Here is a 22,524-nt window from a genome sequence, read left to right on the forward strand (position 1 = left end):
GTGCCTGTCAGATGGTTTTGTGTTTCTGAGGAGTGTAGACTAGTAAAGCTGGCTCAGCTTCAGGCCATGGGATGCAGGGCTGGCCTCCCCACCAACACCCAGTGCTGATCGGCTCTTCCTGCATTGCTGGAAAGGGCAGACTGAGGCGCTGACAGAAGAGGTGTAACTGGTCATAAGTGAGAGCGTCCTCTGTTCACTTGGTCAGTCAGTTGTGGCTTCATCCAGGAGATGGCCATGGGGTTCCTGCCGCATGCCAGGCTCTAGGTGAGGCCACAGGGACTCAGCAGAATCAAGGCTGACCTGGGTCCTCCCTTGTGGACATGACAGTCTGTAGGGAGATAGACTGAGAGAAAGCGATTTTGAATGAGGTAGGTGTTAAGAGCAGGGGCCATGAATCTGTGTCAGAGCAGCCAGACCTACCGGGGAAGGTCAAAGGCGGCTTCTTGGAGGAGGTGACATTTCTGCTGCTATCTTAGAGTTGACTGAGAGCTGGTGAGGGGAGACAGCATTCCAGTCACAGAGCATCCAAAGGCCTGAGGTGATGAAGAGCAAATATCCCCCCTGGGACCTCAGAGGGGTCCAGCTTGCCGGAGGGAGGGCAGAGAGGAGAGCAGCCTGCCATGACCCCCAAGGCTTCCAACTCAAGACTTGGGTTGGGGGTGCTGAGCCCCTTTCTCCTTTTTATATTTCCCCACCCACAGACCTAAGTGGCCATGGGAGGCTGGGGTTGGCATTTGCCTGGGGGAGTTTCTGAGCGAGCAGCACCTGCTGCCTTGGTGGAACCCATCGCTGGGAATGGCCAGGGCTCATCACCAGCGCTCAGCAGATGCTCAGTGCACTTTGCTGAGTTTGCTGAGAGAAGACTGTTTTCTGTTCTGTCTCACACAGAGTGGATGAGGATGAGGATGACCTGGAGGAAGAACATGTAACTAAGGTAACACGAGTGTCCTCAGCTGGTGCTGTGTTGGGGCCTATGGGCTGGGCCCTGCACCCCCGGGGAGAAAGCTGGAGTCACTCAGCTGCTTCTCACCCTTCTCTCCACAAAAGAGGAGATTCCAGCACTTGGACTCTGTGGCTTCCCGGATGCAACCCTGGTCCCAAGTTGCTCCCTTGGCCAGCTGCAGTGGACCCTGGAGACCTTTCCCGGGTTCGGGGCCTGGGGAGACCTCTCCCGGGGGCAAGGCCATGCTTGCCACGCCAGGGCATCGAGCAGCTGTTCAGGGCTGAAGTCTGGGTGGTATGGGTAGGACAGACATGAGTGTCCTACCCTTTGGGGTGCTTCTCCCCTTGTCCGTGTTCCGATTTGCATGGAGGGCTATGGGTTATGTGTGGTCTGACATCTCCCATTTGGTTTCATTGATTTATGACTTTTGTTTTCTGTCGGAAGTAGGTATTTTCTCTGTATTTTTCTTGTTTCCTCCCTTCACTGTTGCCTTAGAGGAGTAGAGAGAGGGTATTCTGGTCAGCCTTCCTTTCTCCCTTTGGGGGATGTGTGTGACACTCCCCACCCACCCCCACCGACAACCCACCCTCCCCAAGTGGGGACTGTTTGCAACGGGAGATGGTCACCCGTGTCCTAAGATTGGCCAACCCTCCAAAGTGGTTGATTAGAGACTGGATATGACTCGTGGAAAGGAGCTGCCTTTGGGGCATTCCCTTGAACTTCTGGAGCTGTGGGTGACTTGGGAACCCCTGGGTCCCTCCATGGATGCCTGATGTGGGACATCACGGTCCTGCCTCAGCTTTGTGCATTTGGAGCCACTCCCTTTCCCTCAGCCTCTCAGGCCCTGGCGTGCGTTGATGTTACAGAATGCCGTGGGATGTTTTGCTTCCCTCTTTGAAGCACCTTTGTTTCTCTCTGCTAGATTTATTACTGTAGTCGGACACACTCCCAGCTGGCCCAGTTTGTGCATGAGGTGAAGAAGAGCCCCTTTGGCAAGGATGTTCGGCTGGTCTCCCTTGGCTCCCGGCAGGTAAACAGTGGCCAGTGTTTCCACCAGCGGCCATCCTGCTCCTTTCCCCACGGCTTTGTCCTCATCCAGGCCTGGGAGACCAGTGCGAGGAGCAGCCCCCTCCCTGGCCTGGCCGGCCCATCGCTGGAAGGCAAAGGAGAGGCGGGGCAGGTCCACCTGTGTTGGTTAGATGTCATTTAGCTGGCACCATCTCTTTGCCTCTTTCTTTCTCCTTTGTTGCAGAACCTTTGTGTCAATGAAGACGTGAAAAGCCTAGGTTCTGTGCAGCTTATCAACGATCGCTGTGTGGACATGCAGAGAAGCAGGCACGGTAGCCATCGGGACCATGGCGTAGCCGCAGGCGGTCTGGAGAGAGTGAGGCAGGGGTGGCAGTGACCGAAGACCATTGAGTATCTTTCATAGGAAGTATGGCAGAGGAGACCCCAGTTCCTTCCTGAGGCCCCTCTCCTTGGGAAAAAGTGTTCCTAGTCTCTGGATCAGTGTCGGGGAATCACTGGTTTGGAGATGATTTTATAAGCTCTTTCTGGAGAACAAAAGTAAAACCTTAATAGTGTTCCAGTGAGACCACTGTAGGCAGTACTTGGGAGGGTCCTATAGACCCCACCCCATGGAAGTGGGTCTTAACATTACGGAACCCTCTGTTGGGCCCATGGACAGTTGCTGTCCTCTCTCTTTTCTCTCCTGGTGCCTGTGCCACCCTCAGAGAAGAAGAAAGGAGCTGAGGAGGAGAAGCCAAAGAGAAGGAGGCAGGAGAAGCAGGCGGCCTGCCCCTTCTACAACCACGAGCAGATGGGCCTCCTCCGGGATGAGGCCCTGGCAGAGGTGAAGGACATTGAGCAGCTGCTGGCCCTTGGGAAGGAGGCCCGGGCCTGTCCCTATTACGGGAGCCGCCTTGCCATCCCTGCAGCCCAGGTGAGGGCCCTGCAGGGCCGGAAAGCCGCGCGTGCTCTCACTGTGGTCTAGGACATGAGGGGAGTCTTCATCACACTGTATTTTGGGGGATGCCACCTACCGTGTTCAGACTGACAGTACCTAACCCATTCTTTCCTGATGTGTGAGTTGGAGGTGGCGCGTGGGATCCCTTGGGGGCTCCAGGCAACAGAGCCAATTGGCATTACTGGGGATAGTATTTAGGAGCCAGGAAGCATGTGCATTCCTAGTGAAACCACAGGGAGAGGATGCCAGGAGCTGAGAAGAGTGCGGTACTTAAATCTGTTTACAGATGGCTTTCCAAGTGATGCTCCCAACTTCCATGCCTATCATGTGATGGCGCACGTCAGCGATGGAACCATTCAGTTTTCCTATTTTTCATTTTTGTAACCGGAAAGCTTTCCTAACATACACCTACCTTGAAGCACGTGAGAATACTGTCTTCTCTGCCTCAACTTCTCTTGATTTTTAAACAGAAGGAAGAACTGCTAATGTAGCAGATCAAAAATAGTATCTCACGGTTCTTTGGTGGGTGCAGTTCCACTATTTTCTTGCTACTTTAATTTGAGTGACTTTGGAAACAGGATATCACTTGTGGAAAATGCTGTATAATCCAGAAAAAATTTAAGGTTTTAAAAGATTCGGGGAACTAAGTAACCATTTTGCACGCAGCTGAATGCTCACCAGCATACCTGCTGAGCTGTGTGGGCGCTGGCAGAGAAACGGGGGGAAGCTGCCAGGCCCCATGATGTCCCAGGCCTTCCCTCCGGTCTGTTTGCCTTTAGAGCAAGATTAGTGCTGTAGGCATTTATACACAAATATCCTAATATGGCCCCAAAATCTTTATGATTTTTGAATTTTTAAAGCACTTTGACCATATTTTGCTTTTATGTTAATAGTATTCCAGTGAAATTCTATGCATGGGGACACCGGAGCCCAGAAAAGTTAAGTGACTTATTTTCTCACCAACCATGAGTGATGGAGCCATTCAGTTTTCCGGTATTTCACTTTTTATATGAGTATTCCTTTAACTGGAAACTTACCTAACAACAAACACCTAAAGATCTGCAGAGTTGCTTTTATTTTTGTTACCCCAGCTCCACTCAACCCTCACTTGAGATTGGATATATCAACCCTATTTTGCAGATGAGGAAACCAAGGGTCAGAGAGGTTAGACAGCTCTTCCAGAGTCACACAGCTGGGAAGTAGTAGCTCCAGGAGCAGAAGCTGGGGCCACTTCCTGGTGCACCAGTGGTTTTCAGGTGTTTTGCAGAAACTCGGGGGCTTCTGGGGCGACCTTAAGGACATGGACAAGGCTAAGCAGAGGTTCCCCTCACCCAGCCTTGCCCTTGGTTTACTCAGGAGTCGGACCAGCCCGTTTCCTGTGTTTCATATGTTGGCGTTTCATTTAAAGCTCAAGGAAAGCTTGTCCGTTGCTACACTCTATTTTTCGAATGTTGCTACATAGTCCAGGCAGGAAATAGAAGCACTCACATCAGGACCTCAGTGTCAGGCAGGCAAGGCTCCTGCAGGGGAGCCCTGCCCTGCTCAGGTGGCCTCATCTCCCCTCCCAGCTGGTGGTGCTGCCCTATCAGATGCTGCTGCATGCTGCCACTCGGCAGGCTGCGGGCATCCGGCTGCAGGCACAGGTGGTGATCATCGACGAAGCGCACAACCTGATAGACACCATCACGGGCATGCACAGCGTGGAGGTCAGCGGCTCCCAGGTGTGTGGGCCTCCCCTCCCCGGGCCAGGGCCGCCCTGAGGTAAAGGGACTTGCATGGTTCCTCCAGACACCTGGGCCAAGAATTCCTTCGGAGGTGGGGCTTGCTAGAGGGTGCATAAGTCAAGGCAGTGACCTCACCGGAGGCTGATCATGGCTTTCCACTGCATCCTGGGGACCCCGCTACGGCAGAGTGGCTCATTTCCCTGCACCTTACCTGCCCCCATGCTCCCGAGTCCCTCCAGCCCTGGATGCCAGCAGCCAGCTCTGTAAGCCAAGGAGATGGCATGAGTGAGGCAGAAGTCCCCTCAGGATTGGATGTTGTCGTTACTGCAGTTGCCTGGAGGGAATTGAATTGAGGAATGCTCAAGATCAGTGCAGGCTCCTCCTGCCGACCTGTCGTGCGCCATGCATGGCACCAGGTGTCCCTGGTCTTCATGCTAACTCTGCCATGGGGGTGGTGTTCCTGTTTTACATTGAGAACTTAGAGATTCAGACATGGTCAAGCTGTGTCCTAAGGTCATGCAGCTCATGAGTGTGGAGCTGGGGTGTGCCCACTGGTTTCTGACTGTGAAACCCCCCACGACATCCCACCAGCTCTGCTGACCCGTGCCTGGGTTGAATTGAGGCCAGGATGTGATGGTGACCTTGAACCATCAGTCTGTAGACTCCAGGTCTTTTCCCAACCCGGTGGAAACTAGCAGGGGATTCCGTACTTGAGGGATTCAGCCTCTTGCTTTTCTCTAACCCACAGTGGACGCTGGAGGAAAACTTCCCTTCCTTCCCCTCTCTCTTAGCTCCCACCAGCCTAAGGGCTGTGGAAACCCATACCTTTTGTCTGCACCCAGCCCCCTCTCCTCCCTCTGGTGGCTTCCTGTGTGTCCAGGGCCAGCATCTTCTAGGCGAATCTAAGATGTCAGCAGCTCAGCCCTTGGCTGCTTGCCCAGAGCCTGGTTTGTGTTCTTTCCCCAGCTCTGCCAGGCCCATTCCCAGCTGCTGCAGTACATGGAGCGATACGGGTGAGATGTGACCCTCTGAGGTAGTGGGACAGTCCCTTGGCAGCCCCCTGCATCGGCCTCGGAGAGGCAGCACTTTGGTTCCCGCCTCTGGCCTGGGCTGTGGTGGGGTGGAGCTGCGCGCCATTCATGTCCTGGGCACATCATGGTGTGTGCTGCACGTAGGCCTGGAAGGCTGGGGACCAACCACTGGCTCTGAGGCCTGGCGCCATGGCCAGCCTGCTCTCTGGGAAAGGATTTGTAGCTTGTGACCCAATTTGAGAGGCACCGGGCACAAGGCTGCCACTGGGGTGGGCGGGGCGAGTCACTGTCAGGGCACCACCGCTTAATGTCCATTGGCTTCTTCTCAGGAAGCGTTTGAAGGCCAAGAACCTGATGTACCTGAAGCAGATCCTGTATTTGCTGGAGAAATTCGTGGCCGTGCTGGGGGGTGAGAGCCCCATCCCCCTGCTGACCCTCGGTCTGCACAACCTGCCGGGCTGCTTTTTCCTTGGTTGCCCATCAGGACGCTTCAATTCTCTGTTTTTAAGAAGGGTCACCCAGGCGCGGTGGCTCACGCTTGTAATCCTAGCACTTGGGAGGCTGAGGCAGGTGATTCACCTGAGTTTGAGACCAACCTGGCCAACGTAGTGAAACCCCATCTCTACTAAAAATACAAAAAAAACTAGCTGGGAGTGTTGGTGTGGCCTGTAGTCCCAGCTGTTCCAGAGGCTGAGACAAGAGAATTGCTTGCTCAAACCCGGGAGGCAGAGGTTGTAGTGAGCCGAGATCATGTCACTGCACTCCAGTCTGGGCAACAGAGTGAGAATCCGTCTCAAAAAAAAAAAAAGCAGGGTCTTGGTCATTGATTGAGAAAATTCTTGTTCTTTGTAGCTTGGTTGAGTTGTCTGACTTGAGCTTTTTTTAGGCCCTTGGGTTCTTTGCCCATGTTCTGAGGACTTTCTATTTCAGGCCCTGCCCTGGGGGGATAGTAAGGATACAGCATCATATGAACACACAGTGTTTCCGTGATGGGCATAGTGCTGTGGGGTGTTCGAAGCACTTGCATATGCGGTTTTGTGTGCCCTGTGAGAAAGCAGTGCTGGCATTTGAATCCTTGTTGATGACGCATAAATTAGACCTCAGAGCAAGGGCTGCTTACGGTTCCCAAGCCCAGCACGGGAGCCTGGGATCTTCTGACTCTGACTCCCATGCCTCTTTGCATGACCCTGTTGTGTCCCCTTCTTTTATGATGGGGCACCCGCTTGGAAGGCGTCTGTGGAAGTGGAAGCTGCAGAAAGCCTGTGGGAGCTTCTAGCGGGAGCTGGTCTCGTGCTGCTGCTCTGAGCCGCCAGCTCTGCTTTGCCTCAGGCTCCCCATGTGGCCTGGGCAGCTCCTGTGTGGTCCCGTGCCCTGCATGCATTGGTCTGGCCACTGTGTCCTGGCCTCCTGGAGAAGGGGTGAAAAACATGAACTTACAGGGCTTTGGGTTCCATGTGGAAGCACGTGAGTCAGATGTGGGAGGCTCCTGGACCCACCTGCCCTCTTGGTGGGTCCTTTGTGTGCTATAAATAGCGAAAAACAAAACAAAGCCCTTCAAGTATGGATGCTCTTCTCACTTGACGTGCAGTGCCGAGGGAGAGAAGATAGGGAAGGGTTGAGGGGCCAGAGAACCACCATTGTGACCAATTTCCATTCTCTTTTTTAGGGAACATTAAGCAAAATCCCAATACACAGAGCCTCTCACAGACAGGTAAGAGAGTTGCCCTCAGAGGGCCCAGAGCTGATATGAGCCACTTCCAAGCTTAACCCTGGGACTGAAACCCAAGGCTCAGGGTGAAGCTCCCAAGGCCCTTCGTGTGTTTGCTCTCAGGGACAGAGCTGAAGACCATCAACGATTTTCTCTTCCAGAGCCAGATTGACAACATCAACCTGTTCAAGGTAGAGGTTTCCACCTTTCCACATTCCACATCCAATTTCCTTCCTGTTACCACTGTGGGTAGAGTACTATGTTAAGACTATAGAAGGAAGAAAAAGCAAAACATAGACATGTAATAACCCTTAACCCGCAGCATGCCTGCGAGACAAAAGTCATCTTCCTTTAGGGTGAGGGCGACAGGGATGGGTGAGGAAGAGACTACTTGGTGCCTCATAGAACAGATAGAGACTCCAGGTCCTCGCTGCCTCACTCCGTCCTCTGGCACAGTCTCTCAGGCTTACGGACAGGAGCAGGACGTTGATTTGTTCTGTGCAACTCATCACGTCTTCCCACTTGGACCTTGGGTCTGGTTGCAGCCTCAGACCTCTGCTCACTCCAGGTCTGCATACCCGGCACTCCCCACATGGAACATGGCCACTGCCGCCTGAACCCCAACTTTGTAACTCAGATCAGCAACAGTGACTGTCCCCGGGTACAGGGTTCTGCTTGTGTTCTAGGCGGCATGCCATGTGCTGTGGCTCTGAGCTAGGATATCCTTTTGCCCCAGCAAGGAAAGCAAACAGGCTCAGGGAGGTGACTTCAAGAGGGTGGCGAGCACAGTCTTCCCCCAAGTGAGCCAATAGCACACGGCAGAGACAGCGTCCAAACCTGGCTACATTGAGTCGGGGCCCCGCATTCATCCCATCCTGCCTGCGTTTTTTTTCTTAAAACCAGCTTTCCCCCTGAATTACCCATTTGGGTCACTGTCACTGCCACCATCCCTGCCAGACAGGCTGGATCCAGGTCATCGTTGATGCCTTTCTTCCCTTGTTTGCCACATGCCTGTGATAGCCGACAGGCCCAACAGCCCTCAGACAGTCCTGCCATCACTGCGCTTCACCCACAGCTGGGACATGGATGCAGGCGCTCCTTCCTCGCCATCCCTCTGCCCATCTTGCTTTCCTTCTCTCTCCTTCCCGTGGGTCTCATCACCCACCATCAAGGGAATCCTCGTCGAAGGATGTCGCTCTTTTTAGAAACCAGTTTAAAGGCTCCAAACTCCCCTCTCTGCATCCCCAGCTGAGATCTGGCACCAAACCACACATACTGGATGCACCGACTTGGTGGCTTTGCTCATAGAAGTTCCTTTTTTTAACTCTGTCACCTGGAAGGAAAGCCAAGGGGACCTAGATTGTACTGAGCACTCTTAGACTTGAGAAACACTTTTGGAAAGAGGGTCTCCCCTTTCCGAAAGGAGGAGGCCACTGCATTGTGGGCAGGGGCAGTAGAGGAGGGGGTGGCCTCGAAGAGGGGATGACAGGGTTGCTGGCAGGGAGGCTCCGGGTGCCTCAGAAGGTAGCACTGCATTGTGCTGCCTGGGTGGTAAAAGTGGTGTGTGTATTTTTTGTTTTGTTTTGTTTTGGAGATTACAGCTTGCTCAGTTTGCACACATGCCTACAGCTGGGCTTGGTTTTTGCAGGTGCAGCGATACTGTGAGAAGAGCATGATCAGCAGAAAGGTAACTGCTCACGTCTTACGGTCCTGAACGTGACCCAACTGTGCCCCGACCCCCTGCCCTTGCCATGCTTTCCTCCCCTGCCCTCAGGGAACTCCGGAGTCCCCTTCATCTCCACCCTCCTTGGTGCAGTGGGCCTTGCTGGGGTGGTGGGATATGTGCTGCAGGCGTCTTGGGCCTGGCAGAGCTTCCGATCCGCCCAGCCTCTCTTTCACGGCTGTTCCTCGTTCCTCTCCGCTGCTCGCTCTCATTCCACCCAGCTCTTTGGATTCACAGAACGGTATGGAGCAGTGCTCTCATCCCGGGAGCAGCCCAGACTGGCTGGGTTTCAGCAATTCCTGCAGAGCCTGCAGCCCAGGACGACTGAAGGTAAGGCAGTGGGGTGGGCAAGCAGAGCCAGCTGCAAGCCTGGGCAAGGACGTCGGTTCCTTGCATGTGGACCTGACCGCAAGGAAGCCGCCTGCCCGTTCTGCTCTGTGCAGCTCCTGCAGCCCCCGCAGACGAGAGTCAGGCTAGCGCCCCGCGACCAGCTTCCCCACTGATGCACATCGAAGGCTTCCTGGCAGCTCTCACTACAGCCAACCAGGACGGCAGGGTCATCCTGAGCCGCCAAGGTAATCAGGTGCTTCTTGGCCAGGTTCAGTTCCCAGGAAGGAGCCGAGCTGAGCCAGGGAGCCGCGGTGTGAAAGGATTCTTTCCTTCCGTCCTGGGAACTTCCGGGTTAGGAGGAAGCAGTGCAGTGGGCACTGGCCTGCTGTGACCTGGGCAAGCAGTGGAGGCGGACAGGAGGAGATCGAGGGGCTGGGATGGGAGTCCTCTCGGGCAAGGGTCCTAGGGAAGCTTGCATTGTGGGGCAGATGGGCTTTGGTTTGGGTCATGGTTTTGTCATCTATGAGCTTTGTGATTTGGACTGTTTTCTTTCTCAACTTCAGTTTCCTTGTATGAAAATGGAGAGGATAGGCCGGGCGCGGTGGCTCACGCCTGTAATCCCAGCACTTTGGGAGGCCGAGGCGGGCGGATCACGAGGTTAGGAGATTGAGACCATCCTGGCTGGCTAACACAGCGAAACCCCATCTCTACTAAAAATACAAAAAATTAGCTGGACACCTGTAGTCCCAGCTACTTGGGAGGCAGAGACAGGAAAATCACTTGAACCCAGGAGGCAGAGGTTGCAGGGAGCCGAGATTGCACCACTGCACTCCAGCCTGGACAACAGATTGAGACCCCATCTCAAAAAAAAAAAAAAAAAGAAAATGGAGAGGATAGTATGGTCCACCTCTGTGGGCTGATTGTCCTAGAGATTAAATGGTGTTTAAAGAGAAAGCACTATCACTTGTGCCTCAGACTTGGACTCACCTGGGACCCCCTTTGGTGGGACAATAGAAGTGTCTGTTGGCTTGCACTCACCTCTCCACCGATCTGTTTTTCCAGGCAGCCTCAGTCAGAGCACCCTTAAGTTTTTGCTCCTGAATCCAGCTGTGCACTTTGCCCAAGTGGTGAAGGAGTGCCGGGCAGTGGTCATTGCAGGGGGGACCATGCAGCCGGTAAGGACGCCTTTCCCAGCCCCTTGTGCCCCATGTGTTGGGATGAGATGGGGGCTTTGGAGAGATGCATTTTCAGTCCTGTTCTCTCCTGGGGCCCCAAGCCAGAAAGGGTCAGCTCGAGCAGGCCCAGTGGTGTCCACTGGGTGACACTGCTATTCTGTCTCACTGCTGTGCCTTTTAGGCTGGAGGGGCAGCGGCGACTCCTCTGCTGCTCCATTCTCTAGTGCCAGGATCACATGTCTCCCAGAGAAAGCTGTTCTGTGGTTTGAAACCCAAGGAAAAAAATTAGGATTCCACTTTTAAAAGGTTCATTTTGATGTATATGAATATAATAGTCTTTGTAGGCATAATTTTTACTTATGTGCATACCTATTTTAAAAACAAAAGTGCGGCTCCCTCCACGTGCTGTCACTGGAACTCGCTCTTTTCACTCAGCAGCAAAGGGTCATAAACCTGTCTCCTTGTCAGCAAGCATGCGCGTATTTCAGTATCCCAGCTGTGCTGGATTCCAGGTACACAGATACATAGCATTTCATGTAGCTGCTCCTGTTTCACTAGGTGTGCAGGTTATTTGCAGTTTTCTGTTTTGAGCATGACTGGGATGAATATAACGGCATCTCTGCACAGTGGTGACTCCCACCTAGGAAAGGGCCTCCTGGACGAAAAGCTGTTGGGAATCCTGAAGCAGTGCTTCCCAGCCCCAGCTGCCTTAGCTTTCGATTTTTATATTTTTGTATGTATAGATTCATAGTTCTATTCATTCAGCATACTAAAGTTGTTCATGGTCATTATTGTTTCTGACATTCACGTTGTCTCAGCTGATGTGACAGCCCCTTCCTGCTAGCTCAGGTCCTCGCCGTGGCCCAGTCAGTCTTGCCTCCAGCACAACAGAATGTCCTGGGTTCACCATGGGTGTCCTTACCCCCACACTGGATTCATTTCTCCAAGCCGCCCTGGTTTCTTGTAATGGGGAATGACGTTTAGAAATCAAGCTGTGGGTGCTAGGGGTTTGTCATGCTCCTGGGGCATTTCAGTAGACAGATCTAGGAAATGTTTTCAGAATGAATCCATGCTGGTATTTCTTTTTTTTGCTTTTTTTTTTTTTTTTTTTGAGACGGGAGTCTTGCTCTGTCTCCCAGGCTGGAGTGCAGTGGCCCGATCACAGCTCTCTGCAACCTCTGCCTCCTGGGTTCAAGCGATTCTCGTATCTCAACCTCCTGAGTAGCTGGGATTACAGGCATGTGCCACCACACCCAGCTAATTTTTGTATTTTAGTAGAGATGGGGTTTTACCATGTTGGCCAGGCTGGTCTCGAACTCAGGTGATCCGCCAGCCTTGGCATCCCAAAGAGCTGGGGTTACAGGCATGAGCCACCATGCCTGGCCCATATTGGTATTTCTAAGTAAAAATCAAAGCATTTGTTTACTTGAGCTTATATTGTACTTCTTTTTCTCTTAAGCCTGAACATTTGTGGTACATTAACATACTTATCTGCTCTATCCTATAATATACTTAAAAGTTTTGAAATCATAATACCAATATTACTTATAACAATAAATCTGATTGAAATTGCCTTGCCTCTTTGCCCTTAACAGTCTGACGCACTAAGGATGTCTGGTCACTAGGGCTCTAAAGTCGTGGAGCCAGGCTTCTCTCCGTGTGCTTCTATTGTCCGTTTCATAGAGAGCTAGGCTGCTGTTGTTTCATTTTCTTTTCAATTTTAGAATATGCTTTTTTCTTTTCTGACTTGTAGTTTTTAAATATGTAAATATTTGTGTGGTTCAAAAGTCAAAGCTAATATAAAAAGATCTATTCAGGAAAGCCTCACTCTCGTCCTTCTCCAGCCCATTTCCCACCCCCACAGGGAGTTAGTTTTGCTAGCCTGTCCTTGCAGTCTTTCTTTTTCCCCCAAATAAGCAAAAATGTGTCTTCATTTTTCCCTTTCCTGTTTTATTTACATAGAAGGCATCTTAGTCAGTTGTCCCAGCCATTGCTCCTCTAGTGGGCTGCGTGGTTCTCTGGCAGATGTAGGGAGCTCATTCAACCAGTACTCTCTGGAGAGGCAGGTGCACGGTTACAGGGAAAGGCGTGGGGCACATGCTGTTTGGTATTTGTGGCTGTATATTTTCAGTAAACTCCTAAATATGGGATCCTGGGTTTAAAAGTATAAATACATTTAATTTGTTAACTACTGTGAAATTCCTCTTCATAAGAATTGGACATTCTGTATCCCACCAGTAACATCTAGGAATGCCTGTTTCTCTTTTGGATTGGTTACTTTTGGATTTTTGCCCGTCTAACAGGTGAAAACCTGGAGATTCTTATTCAGTAGTTTGAGCTGGGACCTGGCCACCTATATTTTTGAAAATTTTCACTATAATTTTGCTGCATAGCCAGGGTTGAGAGTGACTGTGCCAGATTTGCTGGATTTCCTTTGCTGTTCCTGCACGTAGTTTAAACGAGGCTGTCAGCACTGGGTATCAGTCACCATTTTTCTTTTTGTTAGTTTGCCGTCAGCCTTTTCTTTGACCTCTTCTTTCAGTGTGTGTGTACTTGCTGTCTCTTAGCCCAGACTTCTCGCTTCCTTTCTGCCGGGCCTCTGAGGGGCCACGGGGCCGTGACGCTGTGGCCTTGGTCTGCAGGTGTCTGACTTCCGGCAGCAGCTGCTGGCCTGTGCCGGGGTGGAAGCTGAACGCGTGGTGGAGTTTTCCTGTGGTGAGGAGCTGTGCCCAGGGTGGCTAGAGGTCGGGTTCTGGCTCCTGTTTTCTGCGTGTAACCTCTTACTGCAACAAGGCACAGGGGCGGAGGAGACCCCGGGATGGGAGCCTTGCCCTTCATGCGCTCGCCCAGGCTCTCCTGCGCTGCTCCCTGCTGCCTGCTGCCCAGTGTGACTGGCGATGGTGGGTGGGTGAGCGCTGTCAGTCGCTGCTCCTGTGCTGGAAGATGGGGCGGGGAAATGCCCTTTCTGCACTGTGTCTCAGCACCCCTGCATCTCCAGTTTTCGGCCCCTCCCTGGCTCTTACCAGGTCACGTGATCCCTCCAGACAATATCCTGCCCCTTGTCATCTGCAGCGGAATCTCCAACCAGCCGCTGGAATTCACGTTCCAGAAAAGAGAGCTGCCTCAGATGGTCAGTCCCAGCCAGCTCGCCGTGCCACAGCCTGGGCTCAGGCAGCAAAGGGTTTTCCGGGGCAGGGGCACTCTGGCCCACCCTGAGTGTTTTCAGGTGTTGAGGAAATTGCATGGGGCTAGGGGGGAAGGGGGGCACCCGCTATAGAGCCTCACAGAATGAGCGGCATCGATCTAGATGCTTACGGAGGAAGGTCTGAGCTTCCCCGCCCCTCACCCCTTAGGCTGCGAAGTACATATTCTTAAAACCTCCAGGCATCCCCTGAGGATGCCTCACGCAGAGGAAAGCTGCTGGTTCCCTTTGGCTCTCTTGCCCTTTGGTTATATCTGCTCCTGCCGGTGGCAGGGATGCGGGGCTTGGGGGGCATCTCCTGGGGCGTGCCTGGGGCATGCAGTCCCTGATTGTCATTGTGGTGCCCATCAGGACCCTGCAGTGAAGACGGGAGGACTCAGTGCCAGGGCAGTAGGAAGGCCCCCAGGGACACTAGTGCTGTGACGTGTGTCAGAAAGGCGCAGTCCGCAGCAGCGGCTGGGTGTGTTTGGTGGGAGGCGGCACCTACCACCCTGCGGTTCCCACCCAGGGGAGCCAAGTCCTCTTCCTTGGCTGTAGTCCTGCCGTGGGTCTCTCCTCAGTTTTAGGTCTCAGGTTAAGATGGTTTGTGGGTGACTGAGACGTGGCTCCATGGGGGCTTCCTGTCTTCCGTTGTTAGATGGACGAGGCGGGTCGCATCCTCTGTAACCTGTGCAGTGTGGTTCCTGGAGGGGTGGTCTGTTTCTTCCCCTCCTACGAGTACCTGCGCCAAGTCCATGCCCACTGGGAGAAGGGTGGCCTGCTGGGCCGCCTGGCTGCCAGGAAGAAGGTGAGTGGCCTGTCCGCCGGCCCTCCCACTCCTGAGGACGGTGCCACTGAGTCCTCCTGGGAGCTCTTGTGCTCATCGAGTCAGGACAGGCTTCTGGCTCCTCATCCCCGCTGCTCCCAGTCCCTGACTGCAGAGGATTTCCCCAAAGCCCCTGGCTGTGAGGTTCTCAGTCCCCTGGCCAGAAGACAAGGCCACGAGCAGACCTGAGACCTGGCACCCTGAACCTGTCTCTGGGAGATGTCCTCTGTCTTTCTCAGATATTCCAGGAACCTAAGAGCGCGCACCAGGTGGAGCAGGTGCTGCTGGCGTATTCCAGGTGCATTCAGGTGCGGGCGTTAATGCTGAGCTTGGGTCTGAGACTGTGCGGGGGTGGCAGCTGGAAACGTGGGTGACATCCAAGCTTTGGCTCGGGAACTCAGCATCTGGGTGTCTCCCGCAGGCCTGTGGCCAGGAGAGAGGCCGGGTGACGGGGGCCCTTCTCCTCTCTGTTGTTGGAGGAAAGATGAGTGAAGGGATCAACTTCTCTGACAACCTAGGCCGGTAAGTAGTGGTTCTGCTCCTGTCCTGGACTATGATACCTGGCCGGCCCTCACTCCCAGCAGCTGGGCCCCTGCCTGTGTCTGCTGCCATTAGAGCCCACAACTGGGCTGCAACTGCTCAGACCAGCCAGCTGGAGGGAGGGGCTCAGCAGCTCTGGGTTTGGCCCTGGGAGAGCGGGTGGAAAATCAGGCTGGCCATTGCGGTATCAGTACCCAATCCATTGGCCTAGATGGGATCTCTCAGCTGAACAAGCCCTCTCCAGGCGGTAGGTACAGAGCAGGGAGGGTCAAAGCTTTGATCACAGTCGGAGAGGGCTGAGGAAGGGGTAGAACGGAGCAGCTGGTGAGATGTGGGTGATGACCCGGGAGGTCCTGACACCCACCTGCCCTGGGCTTCTGCCTCTCTCCAGGTGTGTGGTGATGGTGGGCATGCCCTTCCCCAACATCAGGTCTCCAGAGCTGCAGGAGAAGATGGCCTACTTGGATCAAACCCTCGTGAGTGACCCCAGTGTCGCAGAGCGGGAGAGGAGAGTGGGCGGTGGGTGGGAGTGGCGTCGCCCTTAGGGCTGATACAGCCGGGCCTTCCCCACTGTGCTGGTGTCTCCTGCCCCCTCCGGAGGCTTGGATGCCCCTCCACACCCTCTTGATCTTCCCTGTGATGTCACCTGGGCCCGTGCTGCTGGCGTTGGCCACGGAGGCTCCTGGTCTGGCTCCAAAGCCTGGCAGGGTCTCTTCCCAGGGAGAGCTGCAGGCAGGAAACAGTCCTGATGAGTCATCCCCTCCACCCCCAGCCCAGAGCCCCAGGCCAGGCGCCCCCAGGGAAGAATCTGGTGGAGAACCTGTGCATGAAGGCCGTCAACCAGTCCATAGGTGAGCCCGGCTGCCTCCGGCTGTGTGGACAGATGGGAGCTGGAGAAGGGGAGAACAGGAAAGGGGGGTTGCCTGCTCTGTCTCCTAAATAAGTCTGAGGAAGGGGAGGGGACGCCATGGGAATGTGCTGTGGGGAGGCAGGTGTTACTCGGAGCCGCAGCCTCTGTTCCTGTGCAGGCAGGGCCATCAGGCACCAGAAGGATTTTGCCAGCATAGTGCTCCTGGACCAGCGATACGCCCGGCCCCCTGTCCTGGCCAAGCTGCCGGCCTGGATCCGAGCCCGTGTGGAGGTTAAAGCTACCTTTGGCCCTGCCATTGCTGCTGTGCAGAAGGTCAGTCCCACCTTTTTCTTTCTGAGAGCCTCCCCACCCTGAGATCTCTCTTCTCACTGCCTTCTGTCTGCCCAGTTTCACCGGGAGAAGTCGGCGTCTTCCTGATGGGCAACCACACCACCGCCTGGCGCCGCGCCCTTCCTTTGCCCTGCCCGCTGGAGACAGTATTTGTCGTGGGCCTGGTCTACAGGGATCCTGTTACAAGGGTGAAACCCGGGAGGAGAGTGTGGAGTCCAGAGCGCTGCCAGCGCCCAGGCACAGGCATTAGCTCCCGTAGGAGAAAATGGGGGAATCCTGAAGAAACAGTGGGTCCTGGCTGGCCTTGGGGCATTCCAGGGCAGCTCCCCTCCTGGCATAGAATCTTCCTTTCCATCCTGCATGGCTGAGAGCCAGGCTTCCTGCCTGGTCTCCACAGGAAGCTGTGGCAACTGTGGCATCCACTGTGGCATCTCCATCCTGCCCACCTTCTTAAGAGTTGAGATAGAGCAGGCCTGTTTGCCTCTGCCCTTTCTAGCCAAGGTTAACTGCCCTGGACTGCTCATCCTCTGGTCTCAATTTAAAATGATCCCATGGCCGCAGGGCTCCTGCCCAGGGACTTGTCACCTGCCCCTCCTTCCTGAGTCACACCTGCAGCCCTGCTCCCTAACCTGTCCCACAGCCCTGCCTGGATTTGTGTCTCTCTGGCTTCGCACCAGTTCCTCCGCATCTGTGGCACCTCCTTCCCTCTCAACCACTTAAACAAACTCCAAGACACCTTCTACCCCACACCATCAATTATGCCAAGGGCCATTAGGCTCTCAACATGACTATAGAGACCCCGTGTCATCACGGAGACCTTTTTTCCTGTGGGAAAATATCCCTCCCACCTGCAACAGCTGCCCCTGCTGACTGCGCCTGTCTTCTCCCTCTGACCCCAGAGAAAGGGGCCGTGGCCAGCTGGCATCTTCTGCCGCCATTAGGGACCAACGGGGGCCAGAGGAGAGTCACTGATGTCCAGATGTTTGCATCCTGCACAGCTACACGTCCTTAATTAAAAGTGTACTGTTGGTTTCTGCTGAGTTTTTTATTGATTTGTGCTGCCTTTTTCTCTGGAAGCCTCTTTAGGGAATCGAAGAGCGCACTGCTGCAGGGGCTGGGTGGAGCCATCTCCGGACGAAGCACAGGCAGACAGAAGCCCCCGCCCCAGCCACGTGGCCTCAAGCCAGCCTCCCACTCCTTGAAGGTGGTCCCCACACAGACCTGGGCCAGTTCCATCCCCGCCCCTTCCAGGGCAGCAGGGCTGAGGAGCCCATTCTGGCTGTGTCCACGTCCGGGCCACGGCCAGAGTCTGGGTTTAGGGGAGGAAGGCATGGCACATCCCCCTCGGATTTCCAGTTGTCCTCTTCTTCCTCTGTCTGTGGCTGCTGGGGGTTGGCAGAGATGGTTTGTCGTCTGACATAGGGGCGCTCTCCTCCCAGCCCCTCACCAGCCCCAGTGGTGAAAAGGCTGGAGGGCAAAGGCTGAGTGAGCGTGGTCTGTGGGGAGCGCTGGTTCCCCCATGCCCCAGAGACTTAAACACAGGAAGAAAAAGGCAAGAGGTGATTAATGATGCCCCAGCCCACGGCAGACAGCAGCCCTGCCTCCCACGCGTGCATCTCAGAACCAGCTTGTTGAGATCCCACATCAGCTCCCTACTTGGCTTATGGCTCTCACTGCAACAGGAAGGTCACAGAGGGGGGTGTGGGGTTCAGTCACATTCAACCCCCAGCTCCATGTTCCTGCCCCTATAGTGTTTTTGTTTATTAGACCCTGTTTTCTCTTTGGTTTAAGAATGAGGGCCCCGGGGCCAGACTTGTCCAGGCTCCCTCTCCCATAGAGGTGGGCATTCCAGGGCTCTACCGTTTGAAAACCACTATTTTATGAGCCCAGTAGGACACGAAATGAGAACTATTAAAAAAAAATAAGGGATTTTTGACAACAGCCCCACAGAAAATGCACCAGGGGTCCAGAAATGAGACTGAGGTGGCCTCAGAAGGCTGCTCCCACCTGAAGAGGATGCTGCTTCTGTCATTCTGCCCGGTGCCTTGGACTGCAGTGGTCAGGGCCTGGGGCGGGGATGAGGGTGCACTGACCAGCAGCTCGGGGAGATTGGGGTGCTGTTAGCGTGCCATCTTATAAGTCAGAAATGGAAATGGGGGAAAGTGTGGGGTGCCTAGGGAAGGAGGTGACTGAGCAGGGAGCTTGGCTCCCGTCCTAGCACCCAGCTCACTTGGCTTGAGAGGCTTGAGCCTGTTGCCAGGGGCAGAGTGGGTGATGCCGGGGCCCAGGCTGGCACCATACATGAGGTTGTCCGCCAGGCAGGTCAAGTAGGTAGGATGGCACATTGACCTTGAGCACTTGGCCCAGGTCTGGCATGTAGTAGTGGTTCTCTGGGATGGGACCTGCAGGATTAGGTGGGGACATGTGAGAGATGACTGGGACCTACAGGAGCAGCCAGTGAGGCCTCAGGTGCACCCTGCACAGCTGTGGTGGCATAAGGGGTTCAATAGAGCCTCTCCTGGAGAACAGTCTGGCAGGCCTTCCAGCTCCTGCACCTGCCTCCATCCCTGCCCCCTCCCTCTCCACCTGCTGCTCCAGCTGCTCTTACTGATGGACAAGGGACACCGAACAGTTTCTCCTCCATCTCTGCCCCCAGCATCACATGGGTCTTCGTTACAGCACCAGCCAATCGGTCCAGGAAGACAGACTTCTTGTATCTCCAGGGGCGACGTGGAAGTCAGGCAAGCCGGCATCTGCTGTCCCGAGACCATGTTCCTGACCTACCTCTCCCGCGTCATCAGGGACACTGTGCAGTGAGGGGTCCCAGGCCACCAAGCCAAGCCACGCCGCTCACCTTCTGGCTCCCGGCTCTGTACTGCACCTGAGTGTGATGTCCTGGGACCCCATTAAGTCAGGCTGGGTCTTGCACCCACACGCCGCGACTCCATTTTCTGCCATACAGGATCTCTGTGGTGTTGACGAGCAGCGTGGAGACCTGGGGAGACCCCCGAGCCCCTCCTCTCCGTCATCCTCAGGCACCAGCTTGGTGCTCACACACAGGAAAGGACTTCAGCTTCTGAGAGGGCCGGGTGGCTGAGGGATGGTGGATTTTGGAGTCAGACCAGCAGCTGACCTACAAGCTACTGGGGAGGAGGGAGCAGGGAGCACCCACTCCTGACCCAGATTCACTGCTGCTTCCCTCGCCTCTGCCATAAACCCAAAGAAGCAGATCCTGAACCTGGGCTCTTGCCTTCACCTTTATTCTCTCCACTCTGGGGCAATTAAGAATGATTTGCTAATTACTCAGGCAGCCGATCCAGTGCTGTGTCACCTTGGGGGCCACCAGATGCCAATCAGTAGAGAGGATGGGAGAGAAGGATGGAAGAAGTGAGGACAAGGGGCAAGGAGGAAGGTCTGTCCACCTGTCCCTTCGGTGCAGGAGGTTTCCAAACAGGAGCATGTCTAAGGGGGGGAGGTTCTAAGTTGGTCACATCCCCCACAGAAAATGAAAAGCCCACATGCTTGTCCATTACTGCAGGATGGGGGCAAGTGGAGGGGGAGCGGTGTCAGTGCTCCCACCTTACTCCAGTCATCACTGACTCCTCCCTTTCCTTCGTTCTTATTACCAGTCTGTCACCATGTCCTGTCGTTTTGTCTCACCCAATCCTCTCTGCCTGCAAGTCCCGACTGCAGCCTCATCCCTGTCACCTCCTGACGACAGGTAGTGACAGAAGAGGAGCCTGCACAGTGAAGCAGCAGGGACTCCAGGTCTTCCAACAATGAGGGATGGGGCTGGGTGGGGGTGACTTGGACCAGGAGAGGGACCTGAGTCAGGCAGTCATACTTCACGCTGGGGTACCCCACGTGAGGCACAGCCTGGGCTCCAGGGAAGGAGACCAAGCCTCACTTCAGGTTGTTTATGGCCAAACATGGGACCTGTGTACCTCACAACCCCTGGGACCTTTGCAGGAAACAGCAAACACCGTTCACTCATTTGAGTTAGGTAAACACTGAAAAGTCACTAGAGCCCAAGGACTGTGCGGGGTCAGTGCTGCTGATACAACAGGCCACAGCCCTCCCACTCGGCTCCCTCAACGGCCTCTCTGTGCTCCAGCCACACTGGCCTCCTTTCAGGTCCTCCACCTCAGCTCATGGGCTTCCTTCTTTCTGGAATGTTCTTCCTGACCTACCCACTCACCCTCAGATTTTACCACAAATGCTATTTCCTTACATCCGCCTTCCCTGATCCCTGAGACCAAGCCAGGCTCCCCATGACGAGCCTCACCGCACCTCATCTCCCCTCCACAGAGGCGGTAATAACCCACAGAACCCAGGGCCAAGATCCCTGGCTTTGAACCCTGGCTCTGCCACTTGGCCAGATCTCTTTCTATGCCTCAGTTTCCTCATCTATAAAATGGGTAACAGCAGTGCCTGCTCATAAAATGTGGCAAGGGTTAAATGAGTTAATGCAGTCAGATCAATGGTGGAGCACGCTCCATGATAAATGAAGATTAGTGATTGCAGAATACTGTAAATAGGCCTTATCACAACTGTAATTACATAACTGATCATTAGTTGGTTATGCAGGTCTGTCTCTCCTGCTAGAGGGTATACACCAGTTGGACAGGGACGCTGCCTTGTTCATCACTGCATCTATAGTGACTGCACACTGCCTTGCACACAGGTACTGTAGGGTACGTATTTTCTGACTGCAGGAAAGAGTGCAGGACGAACCCCTCCCCCCCAGCACCCTCACACCCCACCACCCTCGTGGGAGGAGGAGCGTGATTGGGAGGCCAGAACCACCACAGGAAATCCGGAGGCTAGGTGGGGCGGAAGTGGGTGAGCTCTCCGGCTGTCAGGAGTGAAAGCTTCCAAGCCGGGCTTTCCCCTTGTCCCCTCCCACCCAGGGAAGCCGGCTGGGTCCTCCAGGACCAGGAATCCCCAAAGGGGCTGCTCCCAGAGGTTGCGTCGCAGGGACTGGAGAGAGGACTGCCCAGTACAGGGGGTGGCCCTCTGATCAGGTGGGGGTGGGTGGCAGCAGAGCGTTTGATGGGAGGCCAGGAGCTCATAGGAGATGGGATTCCGCTGATGCCCGCTAAATGAATGAGGGAGGGAGATGGCAAGACCAGGGACTGGGGAATTGGTACTAAGGTGCTTGGTACCTGCCAGGCACCCTGTCCATACGTGATCTCAGTTCAGCTCTCCAACTTGGAAACACAAGAAAGGAGCGCTGGCTGCAGAGGAAAACAGGCTGGAAACGGGGATACATGGGCAGGGTGGTGGTGGTGCGAGAATTACCCGAATCACCTGCCAAAAGGTGCCCGGGTTGGAAAAGCAAATGTGCACACATTTGTTCCTCCTACTTTAACCCTGAGGAAGTTGAGGCCTGTGTTCAAGACAGACTGGGCAGTGGCTAGTGACTCTAGTACAGAGTGTCCAGGCCCTGCTCACCCAGGCTAGAGCTTAGGGAGCCAGAAGGAAGGAGGTGCATGTGGGGGTGCAGGAAAGGAGGGACAAATCCTCGAATTGCAAGGTGAGGGCAGAATCTCTTTACATTGGGTTGAATTAAATTCCTCCCCCTGATGCCACTAAAGCCGGAATCACACTGCAGATGGTACTGATTTGACTGACAAGAGACATGCCCAGCAGAATATTAAGGGACCAGGCCCCATAATTAGGCCTAATCATAGCCTGTTGCTTGAAAAGGGTATGAAGGACATTCATCAGGCCTGGCACTGTGCCCTAGACCTGCTCTCCTGGGCACTATAGTGGGGCCCTCCATTGCAACAGAGGTGTGGGTGGGCCTGGGTGAGTCTGGCAGGAAATGCCTAGGAAGCTCTACTTGGCCTTAAAGGGCTAGGAGACCTTGGGTAAGTTGCCTTCTCTGAATTTCTGGTCTTTTCCATTTTCCGTTCTCTAGGGTGAGAACTGCACTCTGACACATGGTTATTCCCAATAATAATAATAATGTATGTATCATGCATAATGCACTGCACCTCTTCACCACGCTGGCGCCTACTCCTCTGCTCCCCCTGCTGGCTTCCGCAGCCCCTTCTTCTACCCTGATGGTTCTCTCCTAGCCTCCTCAGGCCAGCGCTCCCCATGATATGAGATGTCCGTCCTCCTTCCTCTTCAACTTTTTCTCCAGCAGTGAGTTCCTCCTCCTAACCCAG

At 54.5% G+C, this 22,524-nt stretch overlaps 1 protein-coding gene across 3 annotated transcripts in view; it reads left to right on the forward strand.

Moving 5' to 3' along the window:
• The window catches only part of DDX11 (DEAD/H-box helicase 11), a 31,938-nt gene extending 14,558 nt beyond the window's left edge, over positions 1-17,380 (forward strand). For 2 of the 3 annotated variants that reach the window (XM_050750203.1, XM_050750201.1), the window contains exons 6-27: positions 889-934; positions 1,866-1,973; positions 2,196-2,283; positions 2,677-2,885; positions 4,478-4,630; positions 5,600-5,646; positions 5,994-6,073; positions 7,331-7,375; positions 7,496-7,563; positions 9,021-9,059; positions 9,317-9,425; positions 9,539-9,670; positions 10,488-10,600; positions 13,243-13,315; positions 13,627-13,730; positions 14,440-14,589; positions 14,847-14,915; positions 15,029-15,129; positions 15,539-15,623; positions 15,920-15,998; positions 16,176-16,330; positions 16,406-17,380. In XM_050750203.1, the coding sequence (XP_050606160.1) occupies positions 889-934; positions 1,866-1,973; positions 2,196-2,283; positions 2,677-2,885; positions 4,478-4,630; positions 5,600-5,646; positions 5,994-6,073; positions 7,331-7,375; positions 7,496-7,563; positions 9,021-9,059; positions 9,317-9,425; positions 9,539-9,670; positions 10,488-10,600; positions 13,243-13,315; positions 13,627-13,730; positions 14,440-14,589; positions 14,847-14,915; positions 15,029-15,129; positions 15,539-15,623; positions 15,920-15,998; positions 16,176-16,330; positions 16,406-16,435 (2,083 nt within the window). In that variant the 3' untranslated portion in view covers positions 16,436-17,380. Of the gene's footprint in view, positions 1-888; positions 935-1,865; positions 1,974-2,195; positions 2,284-2,676; positions 2,886-4,477; positions 4,631-5,599; positions 5,647-5,993; positions 6,074-7,330; positions 7,376-7,495; positions 7,564-9,020; positions 9,060-9,316; positions 9,426-9,538; positions 9,671-10,487; positions 10,601-13,242; positions 13,316-13,626; positions 13,731-14,439; positions 14,590-14,846; positions 14,916-15,028; positions 15,130-15,538; positions 15,624-15,919; positions 15,999-16,175 lie in introns of all 3 variants that reach the window. The other variant, XM_050750202.1, reaches the window with a different exon arrangement.
• The last annotated feature ends 5,144 nt before the right edge of the window (positions 17,381-22,524 follow it).

Source organism: Macaca thibetana, chromosome 11 (assembly GCF_024542745.1).
Source record: "Macaca thibetana thibetana isolate TM-01 chromosome 11, ASM2454274v1, whole genome shotgun sequence".
Lineage (NCBI taxonomy): Eukaryota > Metazoa > Chordata > Mammalia > Primates > Cercopithecidae > Macaca > Macaca thibetana.